Source organism: Dicentrarchus labrax, unplaced genomic scaffold (assembly GCF_905237075.1).
Source record: "Dicentrarchus labrax unplaced genomic scaffold, dlabrax2021, whole genome shotgun sequence".
In the NCBI taxonomy this organism is placed as follows: domain Eukaryota; kingdom Metazoa; phylum Chordata; class Actinopteri; family Moronidae; genus Dicentrarchus; species Dicentrarchus labrax.
The window spans coordinates 20393905-20417237 of record NW_026136718.1 but is presented as its reverse complement, the minus strand read 5'-3'; the positions used below and the strand labels follow the sequence as shown (position 1 = coordinate 20417237).

The window sequence follows — 23333 nt, the reverse complement described above, 5'->3', positions numbered from 1 at the left end:
TATTTTTTGTGAAATATCTCAACAACTATTGGATGGATTGCCAGAAAATTTGGGATAGACAGTCACGTTCCCCTTGGGGTGAATTGTGATATCTTACTGATAGCTTGACCATTCTTCCAGTGTCATCATCACGTTGAATTTCTAATTTGGTGTCTAACTTGGTGTCTAATCCCAATTAGCAAAGAACCACTGTCTCTTAGAGCCTCTAGCATCATTCTTGTTCCTTGTATCTATCAAACTATAAGTGCAGATGCTGTAAGTGCAGTGGATTCCTTCCTGACTTGATTATAAATTGCAAATGAGCTAGACTGTTGTAAACAGCAATAGTTTGAACCAGACATTTAAGAACTCCTCAGCATGTGTCACAACCTTGTAAATTACTGCAGTTTTCAAATGTCAAAGATGCACAATGTAAAACAGCAAGCGATTGCACATTAAGACATTTGACAAAGAAATACATTATGCTTGTGTCTGCTCTGGCATTGAGCTCAGAGCCCAAACATTTGCTTCCAAGACACCACAAAGCAATCTGCTGCCACATCTGACATTCACATGAGGCCCGAGCTTTGTTGTTGACCTCAGGAGGCATGCCGATTTTTTAGAAGTTATACAGTACATAGAATGATTGTATGATTTTAATTATGGGGACTTTCAGCAAAGGAAGGACAACTGGAACTTCATGAGGGTTTTTTATTCTCTTTTTCTCTCTCACTTTCTCTGGTTTCTTCTCTTTCTTTGTTTTGTTTGTTTGTTTGCTTGTGCGTGTGTGTGTGTGTGTGTGTGTGTGTGTGTGTGTGTGTGTATTTGGAACACAGACTACACTCAAACACAAAATAATAAGAGACTGTGTCCTCCAATTGAGAACAATTAATCTTTTTTATTTTATTTTACAAAACAGAAATAGAATCACCACCGTTCACCAGCTGGTTCTGAGTTAATCAGGAACAACTTATGAAGAGTCAGTATAATTGAGTCACAGATATTCATGAAATAATCATTACCTAATGATTCATTAATATAGGATCTCTCAGTCTGTTCTCTAGTAACTTATCGTTTCTACTATATTCCTCCATTAGAAGTTATTAGAGTATGAAGTACTAATCAATGATTCATCACTTATCCAGTCGTTCCTGATTTGTTCCTCACTCGTTTCTTAATTAATAAATCATTAACTAATCATTAGCCACTCTAAAAAAAATAAAATGTTTTAACAAATTGTTCCCTAGCAGTAAGTTACTCATTTGTTGCCTGGTAACTATTCAAAATGTCGTGTCCCTTATTGTAAAGACTAGAGTGACTTCTTGTCTGAATAATATCTCTCACTGATCAAAAAGTCGTACAAATTCCAGTTTAACTTCTATGACTTTGAAAAAGTTGCCAACTCTGCTCCAAACATGATCAATGTCATACTGGAAAAAGAAATGGTTAAGGCGGTTGGAGAGTTTATAATTGACATATGGAGTCTGTTGGGACTATTAGCTGGAAGCATCATCTGACTAGCCAGCATGTGTAACAAAACAATCTGCCTCAATCAGCAAAGGAAAAGGAAGGGAGCAGCACAATGTGTAAAAGGTTAATTTTAACAGAAAGCTTAAAATGCATTAGTTCTCCACAACAAAAATGATGTCTCTCTGTTACTAACTGAATAGTTTGCCATGCCTTCTAAAGTTGGCCATGATGATGCAACTCCATCATTGCCATAATTTTGTGTTCAAATGACATATTTTCTTTATACACTTTAGTCCATCATTAAGGCTAGGCAGCCATTATCCAAATGGCTTATATAACCATATAATATTATTTCCTATCAGTGCTGATAGAGAGAGAACAATAAATAAATTACTCAGCCAAGCCTGCAAACACTCAGATGTCCTGAAAAGTATCTACATGTTTTTGGTTTTTGGAGATGGGGAAACTTCATACAACACTAACAAAAAACACATTCACAATGCTCTCTGTCCCTCTCTGTTGCTCTTCTTTGTTTCTCGTTCTGACTCCCACCACTTCCAGTAATGTTTGAAAGCTCATGCAGGTGGTGACTAAAAACTGCAGAACAGATTTCACTTGCAAGGACAGAGAGAGGAGGAAAGAAAAGACGGAAAACCGGAAGACGGATAAAGCCAGAGGAAGTTAACAGACACGGCAGCGTGGTTTAAATGAGGGTGAAAGACTGATTTGTACAAAGGGCTCTTATAGATCTACGTATGCTGAAAGTAGCTTTGATGAGGAGCCTGGCAGGCACCAAGGACCAGAACATACTGGCAGGTAGACAGGAATGGCTTGGGGGAGTTAGGGGCTGGAGCAGGGAGTTTGGAGAAAGAGGGTTTTTTTTTTATGATGTAAGGTTTAAATAGGGGCTAGGGGGACAGCAAGTCTCTGGGGGCAGTTAACAAGCTGCAGAGTGTGAAGTGACTGTCACCTTCCCTGAGCACATTCTCCTCAAACACACTTCCAGCACTGGACAAGCATGGCCTCAGTGTGGTACTCATAATTGAAACAGGGACTCTTTTTAAAAGGAGGTAATTGCTACAGCTAACTGGACTGCCCCAACTTGAGAACTTCTGCATCGTCTCTTTATTTATCCCACTTTTTCAATCTCTCTCTTTCTATCAAGTCCACAGCTATCCACGACAGCGCCTGCGTTGAAGTTAAAGCTTTAGATTCAAAGATCGATAGCACTCTGGTGTCTGTACAGTAAATATGTAGCTGGAGCCAGCAGGCACTTTGCTTAACTTAGCACAAAGAGTGGAAACAGCTCGCCTGGCTATGTCCAAAGGTAACAAAATCAGCCTACCAGCACCTTTAAAGCTCACTACTTAACATGTTGTTTGTTTAATCTGTACTACAACAATTTACCCTGTTTTACATATTGATAGGCTACTGGCTGTAGTTTATACAGTATTTATGGTTCACATATGAGAGTGTATCATTTCAATGAACTCGCTCTCAAAGTTTTCCTTTAAAGGTCCAGTGCACGAAAAATCTAGAGCCAGTGTTTGGTTTGTCCTTCCTGAGCTACTGTAGAAACAGGGCAGTTAACATGGCGGACTGCATGGAAGGTGACTAGCATCGTCTGTAGATATAAAAGGTCCATTTTAAAGTAACAAAAACATAACGATTCTTATATTCAGATGATAATACATTATTTATTTTAAAGATACCTACGCATATTACATTCTGTTTCTGCCCATTGATTCTTCTAAATGTTACACACTGTACCTTTAAGTTCTAGTTCAGTTCAGAATAAGACTATATATGTATATAGTAATAGCAAAGGCCTGAAATAAAGAGTCATCACTGTTAACTGGAATAGGTTGGCTGAGCTTTAATGCCTTCTCCTAATCAGGTTCATTACACAGCTTGTAAAAAACAGACAAGAGTGTGGGAAGTCACAAAAAAGGTGTTCTTCATTTCCGTCCTGCTCTCCCAAATGAAACAGCAAAGATCAGAGAGGGTGTTTCATTGAAATATTAACACAGGTGATCAGAAAGTCTCTCAGGCTTCATCTGGACTAACTCTGCCGACACTCCTGCAACCTGCTCTGTGTTTGTAACTGCTTGATGATTCAAACCAGCAGCCGTAAAAAAAAGGAAAGGCTCCCTTAATTTGCCCCATGTGGCCAGAGAGAAGAAAAGAGAGCGAAGGTGTCAAAAAACGGTCTCCTAGCTGGTTCACTGGACAGTAATGGAGCTGATTTGACCGTGTTACAAAATGCTTCACCATTCACATCAAGGAGACAGCAGAGGTCATGGGATAGGAAAGGGATGTAAGTCTTTCCAGGTGTCTGTGACCAAAAGACCAAGAAGAAAAAGAAAAGAGGATAATAAAATCCTCAGGTGAAAAGCAAATGACTTGTTTCTCACAGAATAAACTTTTCTGAGAAAGAAAAGAAAGGGGACGGTGCTTGATGCAGGCTTTCTCATTTGTTTGAAATGGTTATGAATGAGTGTGGTGGCCCCACCCCTCTCCTTTCAACCCCCTAGATGCTGGCCCTGCCCAGGATAAAATGCAGGACAACTCAGCCGGTGCCTCCACAGAAGAGAGGACTGACTGACTGACTGCACACAGCAGAGCGTGAGGCCGTTCACTTACTGCTTCACTGCCCCGTGCTAGCTGACACACACTCGCTGACTGCCGCTCACCCTGACACATACAGACACACTCTCACTGCCTCTCTCTCTCCCTCTCTCTCTTGCTCTCTGTCGCAAACACACACCAGCTCTCTCCCTCCCATACTCACTCGCTCACTCCCTCTCTCTTTCTCTCTCCCTCTTTCAGTATCACACACTCACACATACACACACGCACAGAGTCAGTCACCAACCCTCATTCAACTCCCTCTCAGCCACGGGTCAGCAGCTCAGACAGGCACCTTGTTCCTATTCAGCTGGAAAGAGTAGAGCATCGCAAGGTGCACACGCACATATTCACACAAAAACACATATTTTTACACACACACAGACAAACACACACATGCGCATCCTTAAAGATCCCAGGACTTTATCTGTGCTACGGGAAAGAAGACCTCAGTCCAAGGAGGAGACCAAACAGAGAAACAAGGAACGACAATAAAGAGGAACTTTTAAAGGTGGATTCATACTATTACAACATTCCATGAAGGATTCGGGCAAATAGAAACGGACACAAGACTGAAGATGACAGCTGGAGAAACTTTGACAAGCTTGTTGCTGTAGAAAGGCCTACTGTCAGCCCAACTGGTCATCAGTGACATCCAGAGGATCTGCTGTTAGTGCCATTTCCCTCCCTTCTCAGTTCAGGACTCCCACCCTCTTGTCATCCCTCCACTGGGACATCTCCTGATCATCAGCATGCCTACAGCTTGCACAAGGTGCACCTTGGGAGTCTGACCCACCATGTGCAGATGGACGCCGTCCGTAGCTCATCTCTGTCCTGAACCTGCCCTTGGCACCACTACTGCAGCCTCCGCTGGGCGACTTCTCCCCCTGCCCAGCGCAGCCTCCCTTTGCCTGGCATGCTTCACCCTGCTCCTGGTCACCGCTGGCACTGCCACAGGGGCCTGTCCTCCCGGGGTTGGGCATGAACCCCTTCAGGTGTTGGCGAGTGGCATCAACTGTTCATGGACGTTGGAAAGGCACACTCGCAGTTACAATCACCTAGAGGGCGACGTACGACTACGGCGACTTTACTCTGCCAACAAGTTCTTCCTCTGCATTGACAAAACGGGCAAGGTGGACGGCACCCGCCGGAAAAACTACGCAGACAGTAAGTAGCTGGCACTGCCAGAGCGCATCTAAGTTCTGTATCTCCAAAGTGTGTTGGGTGTCACAGAGCGGTCAGGATGCCCTGTGACGTTCTCACTTTTTATTTTTATGGCTGGACTTTCTTATCTGTTCACTTTTATAGCAGTTCATAGGGATACCCTATGGTTCTATCACTGCTGAGCTATTTGTGTTGTGTTTAGAGCATGAGAGACGCGTTGCTAAGTAAGAAAGGAATACCCCAGTGTGGATTAAGGCTCCCCATGGGACAGCCGGCACAAGAAAGCTGACTTGAGGAGAGACATTGAGCATCAGTTGGCAATGCAACTGGGCTTGGAAAAAAAGCTTTAGTTTCACTGGGGATTAACTTGTCAAAACTGTGATGAGAGTGCATCAATTGTAAGTAGCAGGTGTACACAGAAACACATTCCTCTAGCAAATGCAAACACAGATTCATGTGTATTGTTCACAGTTTGATTAGTCTTAAGTAATGAGATTGCAGTTTCAGTCAGATTTAGGAGTGCTAAGAAAAAACCTTTAATTTAAAGCAATGATCTGACCTCATGCAACTTGCATTGGTATTTGGGATTTTTTTAATAGAGAAATTTACTGTTTGCAATCACATATTTCAGGCAGTAGTGCACACAGGTCTAAATCTCTCTTTAGAGTCTCCTATGATTGTGGCTTTTCCTTGCGCCACATCGTGCCTCTAAGCACCTGCTCAGACTGGAGAGAACACTTCCCAACCCTGATCGCTGCATCTAACACGCAGTTCAAGACAGACCCAAATAGGTTATTCTGTTGGAAAGCCTGTGGTCTGTAGCTAATCTGTGGTTCAGGGACACCTGAGAAGAGGTTCTTCATAGAGCAGTTGGGCCTCTTCACTGTATCTATCAATGGGTGTCTTTCAGATGCTTGACCAGGTCAGATGAGCCGACTCTGGTCATGATCTGACCTCCTTCTCCATTAGTCACTGGCTGACTGACAGACTGGATAGCCCTCAGAGACATTTATGCCTTTGACGGTAATATTTATGTATTTGGTCGTTAATGCCTTTTTACACAAGTGGGTGAGTCAGACTTTTTCCATACGGCTACTGGGGGCAGGAGCAGCTGCTGCGTCCTGCTAATAGGCCAGCCAGTCTGTTGCCACTGTTTCAATAAGCTCCAAGCTGCAGACTGGATGACATTTGTTAACCTGTCGGGATTAGTCACCTGGCAGAATCTTTTAAAACCACACACGCTTGTAGAAATTCAAGTTGAGATGAATTATTACTGTGTTAAATTTGGACCTGTGGGCTTATCCAAGTTGGGACATTATTCTCTCATTTTAGTGGTAATATACAGTATGTCAGCCACCATAATAAAACATTACTCCCAAACTTTGCTTGTATTTGACACTTGGAATAGTGGTAGCAATAGCAATCTGGCAACATGAGGGAGTTTGAATTAGTGTTCAGAGTTTTTGGAAAACAGCAAAAGTAATGCCTGAGGATTGTGAAATTCATGCTTTTTCTTGCCATAGTCATGTCATTAATTCTTAGGTGGTTGCAGTAGCTCTCTATGAAAAAGTGCAGTCCCCTTAAAAGTAATGTCCTCATACACTTTAGCCATCATCCTCTCATTTCCTTTGGTGGAAAGAACGATTCTTTCTGTGCTCACACAGAACGAGGGTGTGTACCTGCACCCTGAGCTGAGCACAGCGCCAAACCAGTGGTCATGTAGACCCTGTGGTCAGTCGGTGGTTGTGCCTCACAATGGGGCAGATCTGGTTTAAGACCGTTTTGAGGTCCCACTCTGTCTGTGTGTGAGGCTACCATTACTGCCATCAACAGACTTAAAGACTCCTGACCCACACAATTTCTTGATACTGATACGGCGGCCATGCTATAGATTAGAGTGGCAGGACAAGCAGGAGGTTGTACATATTTAATGACAACAGCAGTGACAGAGATACTGGAGTGCAACATCAGCACAGGAAAGAAAACACATTTCTTTTTAGGATTTTATTAATACCACCTTTTTCTAAGAATACAAAAAAAAGGATAATGTAATATAATGCATGTGCTTGAATTCTTGCAAAAGCACATACATACCCAAACAGACATACATGATGTTGAAGACACAGTACTGTTTTAGCCTCTATTAATCTTTGTTTTCTGCAAGATAAAGCGCATCCCTGCGTAGCTTAACTTAGAGTAGCTGAGCTCAGGGTTGTCCTGAGCCTGCATGCAGCTTTCACAAATCCTGCCCAGCAGTCTGGCCGACCCCTCCTCTGTCCTCTGTGTTGCCCTTAACACTCTTGTCGACACAGCTATATTGCCCCAACAGCCCTGCCTGCTACACCCAGGCCCCGGTCCTCACCTCCACCCCACTCAGTTTTTCCAGCCCCGACTCCCAACTCCCTCTCAGGTGCAAAAACAGTTGGAATTAGTCAACAGGCTTTCTGCTAATTGAGGTTGGAAAATATTGTATCAATCCCAGTGGAGCAGGGGCATGGAACAGCTGAGGGAAGAGGCGAGAGGGAAGAAGACTGGCTTGGAGAGATGGAGGCTTGAAAAAGATGATAGAGCTGGACATGGTTGAAGAGAGATAGAGAAAAATGCAAAACACACATGCTAAATAAATGCATTTTTGTTTATCAGTCCTGGATTTCAGTTCTGAAGGAATTAATTATTAGTATGGCATGCAAAAATATTGTACGGAAGTCCTTAAAGTGCCATACTAGATGTTATTAAATGGCATTCATTCAATGAATTTAAAACAGACAGGCCAGGCTGAGTATCAGTTCCATCTCCAAAGTGCTCTGAGAAAAATGTCCTGTCTTGTGAGCACACATGTGGAAATATACACAAACATACACTCAAACACACACACACACACACACACACACACACACACACACACACACACACACACACACACACACACACACACACACACACACACACACACACACACACACACACACACACACACAAACACTTAAGTTTCAGGTATCCGTTCCTGAAGTATGTTATCAGGATTATGCAAGTTGTAAGCTTACAGGAACTTTACTGCATTTGTTAATCAAACCAGAGAGATAGAAATCAGTAAGATAAATAACTCAGCTATTATCTGACTGCAGCTTGTGAAGCTGCACACTCTAAATATAGATCAACCTATAATTATAAACCACTTGATCATTCAACTTACTATAAATAACTTGGTGAAATAGCCACAAGAAGAGACAAAGTACAGTACTTTGAGGGGCCGAAGGGGAGGGCCTCGACATGTTTTTCTTTTGACCTATGGCAAAGCAGTGAAGGATCGAGGGGAAAAACACACCCAAGTGTTTACAAAAGCTCCAGAGGCAGGTACGCATCATATCCTGTCCTGGGTCATCGGTCATAGTCTGCTAATTAGACAGTGCTACAGCACAACAGCTGTGTGGGCACACCCAGCAACCGTTTCATGATCAATTACAAAAGCAAATTGTAAAGCTAAGTAGAGTAGTATGGAACAGAGTATAGGAAAATTCCTTCTCCTCCTTCTACAGTTGCTAAAGTCAAATTTAATTAATATATGAAGGCTAATTGAAATTTTATGGCTTTAATTGCAAGCCTGTTTTCTATTTATTCCCCTCATTCTGTTTTCTTGCACAAATTCTTAGGTGGTTTCTTTTTGGCATGCCCTACTGCATATATTTTAATTTCATGTTTAATTTTTTCATCCCATTTTAAAGGATTGGCTGTTAAATTTTGGGTGTGTGGCTGAAGGCATCAAACGTTTGTGCAGCCTCCAGGTAGTGACAGCCCGTTCACCCTTAGGAAATAAGGTCACCTCACCACGCCGCTATAATCGCACAAGTCACTGCGTCCATTCTGCCTCTACAGCGGTACAACTCTCACAGCCAGGGTGTGTTGTGTTTACCAAATTTCCCTTGGTGTGCAACATCTTGCTGTTTGATGTGAGAGTTTTCCTAGTTCGTGAGTGTGTTTGACTTGGATTGGACCCATGGGAAGAAAATCTTCCACCCTACTGAAATATCTTGTGGAAATTATTCACTTGTTCAACTTGTTTTAGACAGGGGAAACTGTCACTCGCCAAGGAGAGACTGACTTGAATTTGAAAATGGGAAAAGACAGGACAAGTGCTGCAGACAGATGACTAAATCCAACTAAATGGTTTGACCAGTCAGACTGCATTGGCAGTCCTAAAAATATTAGCCTCACACATACAGTAGCAAAATGAAGATGATAGTAGATCGGAAGCAAGATGATATTAAGCAAAACGTGTTTTTATTGGAAAATCTCCTTTTTTAATTCATGGGTCAACTGATTGATGTGTAACTTTAAAGCAGCCATAATTATTTGTTTTACAAGAATAATAAAAAAAATGACAACGTAAAAACTATGTGACCATATGAATGGGCCCCCTTGGCTTCATGTAGCTAATTAGCAACTTTCAGTTCATTGTTTAACCTTTGGGCCGGCATCTATTTTGGCTGGCATAGTTTTTGGCCACAGCAGGGAACTGTTTTCAGTGAAAAAGCTCTAAAAACCCACTGTACAGTACCTGCTTAGCACCAAACAGCAGATAGACTCAGTTAGCTGGTGAAATTAATGAAACATTTAGTAGCTAAAAAGCCATATAATTCCCACAGGAGTTGTTAGTGACCAGAAACAGTGCTAAAAGAGAGTGAATATTTTGTTTACATTCATCAGAAACATGACTTCAAATGAATGATAATTGCTGGTAAAGTAGTAGTTGTTGCTATGTTTGGGATATCAACTTAAAAGGTGATAACATATCAATATTGTGTTGACAACTTGTTTTGTCGGCCCTCATGTGGCCAAAAATATTATTATTATCATATTATTATTACAGGTTTAATAACAGGGGATTGGGTTGCACCAGCTATTCATAAATTATCACTTGTAGAGCAGTCCAATCAAAAATAATGAACAGTATTTTAATAATCTTTTTTATTTTAGGCCTTTTCATGCCTTTATTGGATAGTGACAGCTGAGGATTGATGGGAAAGGGGGGTAGAGAGAGAGGGGATGACACGCAGCAAGGAGCCGAAGGTCGGATTCGAACCCGGGCCACTGCAGCGACTCTGTATATGGGTTGCTAGCTCTACTGACTGAGCTAACCAGGCGCCCAAAAATAATTAACAGTATTAATAGGAAGTCACTTTTGTATTACAAGCTAACAAATACCCATAGACTGTATATTTAAAAATGGACGTAGTCTCTGTGACGTCACCTATAGGTTTCTGAAGAGTTACTGTGAGGTGTGGTAGGCTCTTGGAAGTCCTGACTCCGCCAGCTCCCGGCTAATATGAAAATGAGCAAATAAGTGGAGTGTGGGTGGAGCTGAGGTGGGCTGAAAGACGACTGGTTACTGAAAAAAACAGCCGCCTGTTGCAGCACTAAAGCGGCCTGTCCTTGATTATGTATATAACTTTAAGCCTTGCTATAATTCAAATGGGTGAGTTATATAAAAATTCATCCCACTTACAGATGTCATGAATGGAGTATTTAGCTATAGAAACAGAAACAGTTTTTGTACTAGGCTGTAAACAGGTTTATTTCTGCTGTAAAGTTGGGCATTTTAAAATGGGGACCTATGTAGATCACTTCCTACTGTAACCAGCCTCAAGTGGCCATTTGAGGAACTGAAGTTTTAATTTTTTATTTTGTTTCATTTATAGATTCATATATGAAAAAAATTGTGTGTTTCAGAGATCGCAGTATTCATGAAAATACAACAAAAAATGATTTTCACATTTCCACCTGGCAGTTATTGGTTGTGCATGTTTAGTAAAAACCTCTACATAACAACTAGTTTTTTTTTCTGGTGCAATTTTGTGATGAGTAAATCTCAAGAAATATGCAGGAATGTATCATTATGTACCACTCATGAACAGCTAAGCCACAACCATAAGCTATACAACATACATATGTAGACTACAGTACACTCCAGCTCTTGGTAGGTATTCTCCATCATAATATAATAAACCAGAAAACACTCAAAGGTCCAGTGTGTAACATTTAGGAAGATTTGTTAACAGAAATGGAATATAATATTACCTGAAAATAAGAATCAATTGCATACACTTGCCAAAATGACAGACTGTCTGTTCTGCGCTGTCTGCCATTTTAAAGGTGTAAGAAAGTTTATTCTACATTCTACATCCTCACCATGACTCACCATTAATTCTGGTTGAGCTCAGACGGGGACGTGTGACTGGATCAACAGCACCGGGGCTGGAGGGGCTAAAGAGGGAAGCACCTGGCCGAAGGAAGTGCTTTGGTGTTTTGAATCGGGAGAATACACATGTTAATGAGGCTAGGAGAAGGGCTGGGGCGTGCTCTGCTCAGTATTGAGGTGGAAATTAAAGGCTAGAGGAGTGCTGGAGCGTTTCCCGTTGCTCATTAGGCATTATGTAAGGTTTCCTCTGGGTCGTCTCAACTGAGAGGGGATTCGTGGACATTTTGGATGCCAACAGGAGGGTAAAATCCCACGAATCATGCATTTATTATCCCCCCCCCACACACACACAATAAGGACAGTGCATGGCCTCAGCCTGTGGGAGACAAATGAAAATCAACCCTTTGCCAGCTGTTCCTGGTGTTAAGTGGCTGAAAGCTAAATAGAACATCACTGGCACACGCATGCAAGTTGAACATGCATGTTAAATCTCTCTCTCAAACACACACACACACACACACACACACACACACACACACACACACACACACACACACACACACACACACACACACACTGTCCTGGGAACATTGCAGGACAAGAGTGTCAGTGTCACCCTAATTAGCCGGGCATCCCTGGTTTCTGCCACCAGGGTTTGATATCATGAATGGGCCCTAGAAATGTAGCAATTAGTAGCTAACGACCTTTAGCAGTCTGGCTGTGGCTCCTCTGCGGGATTTACTGGGTTCATCAGCAGGTTTATAGAGTCTGACTTTGGCTCCTGCAGCCAATTCCGTTATAGCGTCCCACAGCTCTGGACATCCTGTGGGTGTGAAGGGATCACAAAAGAGAAGACTTCACAATGCCAGTACCAGCTACTTGGATCTTAAAAGCCATTGATAAAAGATGTTTGCACTGATGTTCTGAAAAGGTTCTTAAAACCGGAGAATGACGCTGAATACAAGGTTTAGTATATCAATTTCTAAATACTTGAAGGGAGAGGGAACATCAGAGAATGATTTAAGAGTGTAATAGAACAAGACTGAGGTTTGACTCTTTAAATATTCTTCGGGCCAGAAAAAATAACCATTATACTTGCTTCTATTTTCCATCTTTTTCCCACGAGCCGACTATCTGTTGCTATCCAAAAGCTACTCCCTCAATGATTTAGGTGCTTTATACATCATTGTAATGAGCCACAATTAATGCAATGCAATATTGAACATGCTCACAGCCAGGCAGTAAGTTTTTGAAATGGGGTGAAGAGTTTGACCTTTTCCTCAATGAGAACACATTAGCACTGTTATTACCGTGTGCTTTTTTTGTGAAAGGTGTAAAATGAGTATTAATTAGATCAGTTGGGAACAGTCGGCCAGCTAGTCTTACTCATGCAGCACCACATGTTTGAAATCATTCGCCAAAGGAAATTCTCACCAAGGACCAGCCGCCACTCACATCTCAGACCCTACACACACACACACACACACACACACACACACACACACACACACACACACACACACACACACACTGACGTAATCAGCCCATTGAGTCAGGAGAGACAGGTCCTGCCTCAGCCTTAGATAGACCACGACAGATTAATGGTTTTGTTTTGACCCTTCCAATAAAGCCTCTCACCTCCTTGCTCAAACTGAGCCAGACATCATGTCTTGGAAGGCGTTTAACCACTGGCCCAGGAATAAAGAAGCTGAAAGAGAACCCCTGCTGTAGAGAGGAAAAAAGAAACAACTTGGCATCCCTAAATACCGCTACGGCTGACTGGCTAAAGCTACAGGAGTTTAAAGTTGTTCAAATTTAACTTAAAATCTCAAGGAGCCCAGGACTAGGAAGCAATAATAGCAGGAATGTAATGCACCTGTTGCCCTAAAGACAGACATCCCTCCCTGTAGGATTTGGTCCAGATCATAAAGGAAGCAATAAGAGGCAGTAAAATCAGGTGCCTCAATCTTTCTTGTATGTGACAATCAGGTAAATCTGGGGCTCCCCACCCTTTTTTCCCTGCAAAGCTATAAGCCACAGGAGCACATGGGAGCTCCGTGGAATTTCAATAGACTTTAATCTCTCTCTCTCAGTCACAAACAACTCACACACACAGACAGAGCAACCACAACCTGCCCATCAATCTGTGTGACTAAATATTGACTTGCTGTCAGGCAATCAAGTCATAAAAATCTAGTTTATAGCTCCTGGTTTCGTAAAATAGACAGGAAATCTGTTTACTCACGACTCCTCAGTGGAGAAATGGTCCTGTATCACACTGAGAATCATGTCTGGAAATGATATACTTACTATAATGAACTGATCTGTGCAGCAAATAATACACTGTGCACCAGAAATCCAACATGATCCAACATTACTTATAATTGTTATGAGTTACAATTTTGGAGAGCAATATTAAACAAGATATGCTAGCTGCTCTGTGAGGCTGTAATGCTCACTGTAAAGAAAACCAAAGTTAGAGGAAAAGTCAGGAAATCAACCAAAGGCAGTAGGATTCATCTCCTGGGGACAATGAATGTCTGTACAAACATTAATGACAATCCATCCAATAGTTTTTTCAGTTCAGTTTGGACCAAAGTGGAGAACTGAACCTCTAGAGTTGTATCGCTAGCTTGACGAAACGTTTTTACCAGACAGAATGAGATACTGATCATCTTCACATATATTATCATACAGTATAAATATTCATGGTGCAATGTTTTTCCCCAGTGTGAGACTAGAGTACATTCTGCATTCCAGATGCAATTCATTGTAGTAGAGTACAGATTGCAGTGCATATTTGAATATACACTGTGATACATGGGTCACAACATAGAAATGCAGACCATGTGGACTGGCAAAGAATGACTGAGAACAGGGTACGCCTATCTCAAATTGGACCTTTAACTAAAAAATGTAGATTTAAAATTGTAATAAAAGGTTAACAAGCTGCTGTGCTTTGAAGATTGAAGCAGACAAGTTCCTGTCTGGACTGAATAACCGTGTTGCCAATGCATTTCCTGAAAGTAGAAGTAGGATAATTAATGCAAATGCGGAAGGCTAAAAACAGCGACTCCAGTGCAGGTCTGTGCATACCAACAGGTTGAGACCGTGCAGCGTCTTTTCTGAGCTGCAATACACACATCCACCCATACCTGCTTTTTATCTCCAAGGCAATTTTGTTAAATGAACACGAGCAGGATGTGACTATTGTGTCAGGGCTCTTTGAATGTGTGTGTACATTTAGAATGCATGTTGCCTGTGTTTATACTTGTGCCATTGCGGGAGCATGAAGTGGACCCTAAACTGAAAAAGATGTGCGTTTCCGTTCCCTAATGGCTAATATGAACCAGACCTTACCTTGCACTCAATTCAGACGCATGCATGTGTGTGTGTGTGTGTGTGTTTGCACGCATGCTGACATGTGCAAGCTAGTGTGCACACGGGTGTTTTTCCCATCTGGAAGGCCATGTTCCTCATTAGAACACAGAGGGTGGCACAAAGCATTGCAGTGATATAGCTAAAGCGGGACAGTACAGTCCACACCATACATCAGAACGCTTCTGTGTGGACACTAAGATCTTTGTCCTGAATGCAGCTTCTTTCTTCCTGAGCTGCAATGGTTTGCTACACATTTCATCCTGCTAAAGTAGAACATCAAAACATTAATCTGTGGCATTCCCCCCTTTTTATCTATTTTTGAAGGAAGAAAAGATTGCAGTTATAGTAGAAGTCTTCCTGCTGCTTCCAAAACTGAGCTGAAAATATTTTGTGTAATACCAAGTTTTCACCATATCTTTGCACAGGTGAAAGCTGCTTTAATGCAAACCTACTATACCACCATATCCATTTCTCTCTCTCTCTCTCTCTCTCTCTCTATATATATATATATATATATATATATTTATACACACATATCTTTCATTGTCATCCTCTTGTTTCTTTCTTTTTATCTGTCTGCCCCTTTCTACCTATCACTATCCCTCTCTCTCTCCTGCTGTCTCCATTTCCCCCTCTCCTCCCCTGCAGTGGATAGGATTGGGGTCAGGGCCCTTTGGCCAGTGGAGCAAGTGACAGCTCTGACAGGGCCCTGATTTCACTCTTGTGCCTTCTGTCACCTCCTGGTATGCCCGTCTCATTTTAATAATGTAAATATGGGGCAGGCTCAGGCCAGAGAGAATATTCTGTGTCCCGGGGCTCACTCACTGGAACCTCACTGCACACCTGAGCCACACATGAACACACTTGTAGTTGGCAGTATTCTCAAACAGTAACTCAGATTTTTTTTTTTTTGTGGGGGGGGGGCTTCTACGGACGCCCTAAAGGGCCATACATTCATACATTTTATTTCCTCCGTTTTCCCGTGATAACAAGTTAATTTTCTCGAGATCTCGAGATAACGAAACTTTGTTTTCCCGAAATAACGATATAATTAATTCAAGCCAGCCGTTACTCCGATCTCCGTGGTCAAATCAGCCGCACTTAAATTTACAGCGTATTCACTTCCGGTTTTCAAAATAACATATTTTATTTTAAATGTAGGTTTGAATTATAGCTTACTGTTCTTAATACCTTTATTTTGAAAACCGGAAGTGAATACGCTGTAAAGTCAAGTGCGGCTTAGCAATTTAGCATTGCACTTAGTATCTAAGTGTATGCATATATATAAAAATATTTAAATAAACTGAAGCAAGTAGCATTCTGATTCATATCTTTTACTCCCTAGTATGGGTCAAGCTAAAAAAAAACTGGGTCCTACATTTCTCATAATGCAACTGGATACCTTGGAGTCCTTGATTAGCCCTGCCTCCTAAATCTCCCTCTTTTTTTAATGCTCACACCACCAACCTTTAAGGCATGCTTGCTGTTAAAAAAAAAACATGAAAAAACGGCTCAAGCCCGAGCTGACATAACCTTAATGACATCATCAGGTTTTTCAAACTTTGGGAAATTCCCTCCGCAGCAGACATTATCCAACTGTTTTCACAGACTGAGACGTACTCTTTGCGACGGGTAAAATGAACGTGTGCATGATCATGTGCACAATCAATGAACTGCCCCATTGAAAGTCATGTGCCTTATATCACAATATCCCTAACATCATATTTAAATAATGGGGATGAACATAGGAGATATGAGGCATCCATGTGTGTTGGGTTTTCTGGCTCCTCTGTATTATTAAGCACCAATTTTGATATATTGGTTGGTTACTTACAGTAACCTGGATATGACATGAACGCAGAATGAGTGAATATTCTGACAAAACAGGCCTGGGTAATCAAAGATAAATGCGCAAACACACAATATTTGATTTTCTTTGAGGTGCCAGCTTACACACACTCCCATTTAACATTGTCACCTACAAGATATGAGATCATTTTGCTGAATTGGAAGTTAAAACAAGGGGCTTTAATTGCTTCTACAACTTCTAATCTAATCTAAAAATAAAAGAGTATTTGCTAATGTAGGTACAGATCCACTGTGGCTTAAATGGACAGGGAATAATGGTTTGGATCTGATGTGGATGCTCTTCAATAACTGCGTGAAGAGTTTTGCTCTGAGACCCCAGACAAGATGAAGGTAGGAAACTGTAAACAAGGCCTTTGTTTTCTCCTGATTATGTTTCCACTCAGGGTGGCTGAGTCTGGTCTGGACAGCCACCCAAACCAGCCACAGATGCAACACACCAGCTTACTGCAATTTAGTGGCACAGGGGAATGACCTCAGTCTAATGTGGATCCCGCCATCCCGGCCACCCCTCCCTCCCAGGGTACCAAAGTGCAGGAAACTGCAGAAGCCGTGAGTCACAAAGCTCTCGGCGGGTAGATCTGTTCGTAACTGTCTGTGAAGCCTTTGATAGCCTGCCGTTCGCTTGTTACGGATGTGATGCATGATTTGGAGGCTGTCTGCCCTCCTTGATTAAAGAAAAGGCCTCTTGGTCTGCAGGATTGCGGCCCCTCAGTACCACACAAGCTCCGACAAGCACACCGTGGGCTTCGTTAACCTTTTTCACCTCTGCTATCCTTCAGCTTCACCAGCACCCCACCCACCCACCCTCACCCGCTCCCTCAGGTCGTCCTCTAGTGTTACCTTTTCTGGCCCCCACCATGCTTGTAAATTTGGGGCTTGATCAGCGGAGGGTCTTTGCCCTCAGCATCCTGGAGGTCCCTAATGAACTGATTGATGTTCCATTACATACAATCACAGCTTAGCATGTCCGAGGAAGTTAGTGTTCGGTGGTATAACTACCATTGAGTGCATGCTGACAGGACATGCAGATAGACTAATCACTGTTTGATTTGGAGTGTGTGTGTGGTAGGAGAGATTCCTCTACAGCCAGAATCTTTGACCTGTCAAACTGACATTTTTCTATGAGCTTGCCATTGTTTTTTTCTTGTTTTTTTTTGTGAATTCTTCTCTGTTCACTAACATTTAATGGCTGTTGATCACTTCTGAACAGTGAGATTGTTAAGACACACATACAACAGCCTCTCCACACACACTCAGACATATCCAGATGTGGATGGTGATTCTGGAGTATTGGGTCAGTCTGTCTAGGGATAAATCAGACAGACTAATCTGTCCTGTGAGGGGATGGAGGGTAATTGGTCACATTTGACCCCCGGCCTTGCGGACTGTGGGAACGCGGGCTTTATCTAGCAGCGGTAATTGGCTAATGAAACACTTCCGCAACTCCTCCACTAGATTGTCATCCACCGGTCGGGATTGGCTGATACGTGTGTGTGTATTTGTGTGAGTATGGCCGACACAAGTGGCCAAGAGGCGTGTGTGTGTGTGTGTGTGTTTGAGTAGTCCAGAGAAAATGGCAGGATGCGGAACTCCCTGTGGCCATCTCCACAAAATTATCAACAGCATCAGTCTCATGATGCCTGCAGCATACTGATACATTGACAGACCACACACATTAATGGTTATGTGGTTGCGATTACAATTTAAATTTCGGTTTGAAGTAGAAATGGTTAATGTAATTCAAATTAAATCTTTGGCCCAAGGGCAGGGCTTTTTGTGTGGCACATACTGATAGTGTAGCCAGGACTGGGAGTTTGCAGCATTTAGGTCATATTCTCAGTATCACGGTCGATATGACACAGCCTTGTGTTGTATTTTATTGAATTTCGCTCATGTTTTATAGTTGTTTTGTGTGATCATTTATCTGGGCATAGTCATGCCCACATCAATCCAAAGACAAGAAAACCAGGGTGGGGAGAGTGAGTTGTGGGGGTGGGTTGGGGGAGGGGGGGTACTAAGAAAAAAAGGCTAAAGTTACGGTGGTGAGACAATGTCTCTGAGGTCCCATCAAGTGAGCCATTCATAGATGCAGGCCTACCAGTTTGTGGAGCCAGGGAGACACTCCGATAGAGTGGGGCCCAGGGTGGCCTTGTCTTTTTGTCCCAAGCTGACCCCTGCTCTCCCGCCTGGCCTCTGCGCCCCTCACCTGGCCTGTCCCAGCGCACTGGTAACAGGATACCTGTAATTTGCTCTAATGGCCTTTGAAAGACCTGGCTGGGCTAATCCCTGGAGTACTTCTCCCAGCAGCACCGTATGAAAGGGTGGGGGTAACAGGGCCGAGTGCGAGTCCTGAAAGAGGACCAGCCTCTGGATTGTGTGTGAGAGAATGTCACCCCTTGCGGCCGTGGCTGGGGCCGAGGGAGTGCGGGAGTCAGCTTTCAGTGGATCACCTCCATGAGGCTTGTTCACAGGCTCAAAAAAACCGGGCCCGGGCTTGTAGAGAAGCAGATTGTCTCTGCTTTACACCTCCCTCAGTGGCTCAGTCTGGCAGGCGGGGGGGAGGGGGGCGAAGATTCGCCAGCACACAACTTTCAAATTGTTTCCAGATTCTTTTTGTAATTTATGCGAAGGTAGTTCTTCATGGATAACATTTTCTCATTGAATAATAGAGGAGATTGATGTGCCCCAACACTGCAGAGCTATAAAGAGGGAAAGGTTTGATATGCTTAATTAGATATGCTTAAAAACGTCTTGCTAAATCAAAGCAGCCCATGATTTCAGTCAAGGGGACGACAGGGTTATGGAGATGGACGAGAGAAGCAGCAGGGGATGATACACTGTCATATGTTATAACGGTGGCATATAAATTATATATATTTTTATATAATTATAGAAGAATGAAGCTGTTTGTATGGAAGGCTCTTGCATGGCGCCCAATGGCGTGATAATAATGATAATAGTGATAATAATAATAACACAGTTGCTCAACAAAAGACACTGGCCATTGAATATAGACTGAGATTAAAAGGACAAGAGAAAAATAATCTTATCAGTCTCATCTTTTACTCTCATCCCTCCAGAGATTTAAATGGAATGTGGGAACAGCAAGTGATATGTGGGCAGGGAAGACCAGCCCTCCGTCAGTCTTTTCTCTCCTTTCTTCCTGTCCTTTCTATCCATCGTCCCTGGGTTTTTTTTGTTTTTGGATAGGGTGGGCCACATGCGAGGGAATGTACTCACAGTAATACACACACATGCAGACCAGCACACATGCACACAGTGTGTACAGAGTGATTTAGAGAGTGACAGCATGTTTAGATCTGTGGAAGTTCAAGTGTGTAAAAAAAAAGTGTGCAAAAATGCTCCTGGTCCTTATTTCCTTTGCTGTTACTTTAATTGTGTTCTTTTAAAATTTTCTTTGATCAAATCAAACATGAGTTGAGTGGAAGGATTCCTAACTGTCCAGGAATTCAGAACTAAATTAGGCAAGAGAAACACTGTTCAGACTCCCAGACAGTTTGAGCTCACCGAGGAACAGAATCAGATGTCACGTCCAACTTACTTGGCATGTTGGCTCGATCAGAGTGAGGGCTGTTTGGTTATCTTGGTGTTTTTCTTATCCTTCTTTTTCATTTTGTTTCTATTGACAAAAACCTGCGATTTGTAACTGCAGGCTGTGCATTTTTCTGTGCGTATGTCTCAGCCTTTCATGTTTTTCTGTGCGTGTGATCAGTCCAGCCCGGCTTGCCTCAGAGCAGACATATCTCATAGCCGTCGGTAAGGGATGAATAAATCATCCCAGTCCTGTGAGAGTTAATAGGTATGATGCATGTCCGGAGACCCGGTGCAGACAGGCCAGCATGGGGAGGAGGGGGGAAGAGCGGTGACCCAGGCAAGGGAGAGAACCAGACTGAGACAGAGGGACCAAAGGGGTACAACAGTGGAGAAGTGAGGGACAGACGGGCAGTGAAAATCAAGTTGGCAGATGGGAGACAGGGGAAGGAGAGAAAGACAGGTAGGGTTTGGAGGACGGGAGGGAGGTCCTGCCTGTAGACCGACAGCTGCTCCACCGTGCAACAGAGGGCCACTCACAAACAGACACACACACACACACACACACACACACACACACACCAAAGTACAAATCCTCTGCTGGAACATTAGAGCTCTCAGAGTGGCAACTCCTGTTAAAGAGACTGTAAATTTTATATTGCTGTCCAGAAGTTGTTGGTCCATTAAACCAGTGAAGGCATTGCATCATATGTATTTTGAGCCTGATCACACTTATTCAAACAAAAATAAACGTCATCATTTCATCACTATGTGGATGAAACATTATGGACGGTGACTCAACCGGGGTGTTTTTACATTAATGAAAGGGAAATCCTGAGCAAACCCTCAACTTTAACCAACATAATTAAGTCCAACCTTTGTAGGAGTAAACCTCAGAATGAAGATCAAAAAATAGCTTCCCCTGACCACAACCAAAATGGACCTTAACCTTCCTAAAGGCTGAACAAAGACTGGACTAGATTTCATAAGTTCATAAGTACATAAAAATATCTAACTGCTTATACATTTACTTTAGTGATATCCTTGGTGTGTCTAAACATTTCAGAGCACAACCAAAGAAGACCTCCTTTATAATGTTATTTAAAACATAGGGCAGAAAATCACTGTGGCATTCCAATCAGTCAAAGAAGGTACTTTAGCCTTTAAAAGCAGATGTAAAACACCTGCTCTGACATCACTCATTGAGGTGTGGCCAAAAGAGCTCCGTGCTCAAATGTTTCTTGACTCCGTGTTGATTAATGTTCTTTAGTGTAGAAAAGAAAAAAAAATTGTTGTGTTTTGTTGCACTGAACTCAAACTAAGCTATTAGCTGTGTTTTCATTGATAATGAGATCATTAAGTTTGCAGGTAAACACTTATCTTGCCTGCTTTTAGTTTTTTATATTGTAAAGATTTGTTGACAGTTGTTCAAATATATATATATATATATGCAAAATATCTATTGAGTTGTCTATTGAGAAAAAGGAATACAGGTTTATACAGTAAACCTTAAATTATAATAGGTAATGGTAGAGATTCACATGTCCAGTCCATTGTGTTGCAGTGCACCTAAAAAACCTCTGTTCAACACTACTGTTGATCTTTTGATATATAAGTGTGTATAAAAAGCACACAGCTGAAAACCAAGTCAATTCATCCTGGCGACAACCCAACTCAAGTAAATGTTAAAGGCTGGTTGCTGTGTGTGGCTGCAGGAGAACAAATGCAACCTGGTGCACCCAGTGCATGCTGGTAGAAGGAGCAGACAGGTGTGGAAGTGAGCATGATATTATGCAACTAGAGAAAACATTTGAAATATATAATATACTGTATTTAGAGGAATATATTTCTAAACCACCTGGGTATACCTCCTACCTCTCAGCATTGGAGATAGCGATTGAGGAATCCCACACCATCTGCTAATCAAGAGCTCTGTGCATGTGGTGGATTTGTCCCAGGGGTCAAAAGTTTGGTTGACAAGTATACTTTACCAGGAGAAATACCACTAAAGTCATGGCTCATCAGGAGGCCGTGTTTACTCTTGCCTTTCACTCAGTTTGGGTGTCTTTTGTATATGTGTCATGCATTTGTGTGATGTGATTCGACCCCATCTTCTGGTTTTAGCTAATCTAGAATCTGAGTGGGACTGATCAGTGCTGCTCCTGTCTGTGCCCCGCGACCTGACCTGCCCTAACCAGGTAGATTATGATGACAAAGAAATGTAGCTAAAGCTGCAAAAAGACCATTAACATGCCTTCTGAAAACATTTCAAGCAGTTTTCAGAAGGTAGACTAATAAATGTTCCTAAACACCTAAAAGTAAAGACAGGTTGCTGTCACATGGCAGGCCTGTGTAAAATGATTTGAGGAATACCCGATAATATTTAAAACTGAAAACTATTCCAGCACACTGTGTTCCCTGATAATTATATTTCCGTCTGCAGCACTGTCATATTTCACAGCAAATTGAAGATCAGCTTTCATTTTAGCCACTCATTGCAATGAGATCATCACTGATCCAGTATCACTGTTTACTGTGTATTGATAACTATCAGGCTCCCAGTATGCGAGCCTCCTGACAAGACATTCATTTATCTGTCACATACCAATCGATATGAAGTGTGTGGACTTTCCTTTCGTTCACACATTCAGGAATGTAACATAGGCATGCAGTTATTGAATGAAAAATTTGTTATTTTTATATTTCACAGAATTAGTCCCAGTTTAAACACATTTTTAAGTATATCTTTGAGACAGTGAAAATGAGGCAGAGCACTGATCATGCTGTGCCCTCTGAGCCACTGACACAGAAGCAGTGATTCTTGTGCTGACACACCACTTGGATTTGATCAGTCACCACATGCTGAGGGCCATAAACACAGCTTTTTTTTGTGGCTCAACATTATGTTGTCAGGGCATAAACAATGGCCTCTGACCCAAATCAATGTCGTGATTATGCTTTATGGACTATTAAATGAATGGGCAGTGTGCAAACATTGCTGGTGTTTCTCTGCCTCCCTTTCAGACTGCAGATAAAAGTGGCCTGAATCAGATGATGAAACAAATCTCTTTAAATGGTAGCAAATTTAGGAAAA

The 23333-nt window shown here is 42.3% G+C and overlaps 1 protein-coding gene across 1 annotated transcript in view; it reads left to right on the top strand.

Moving 5' to 3' along the window:
* Positions 1-4016: 4016 nt before the first annotated feature.
* fgf22 (fibroblast growth factor 22) overlaps positions 4017-23333 on the top strand; it is a 30182-nt gene continuing 10865 nt past the window's right edge. The window contains exon 1 of the mRNA XM_051375569.1: positions 4017-5244. Within this exon, the coding sequence (XP_051231529.1) occupies positions 4875-5244 (370 nt within the window). The 5' untranslated portion in view covers positions 4017-4874. The remainder of the gene's footprint in view (positions 5245-23333) is intronic.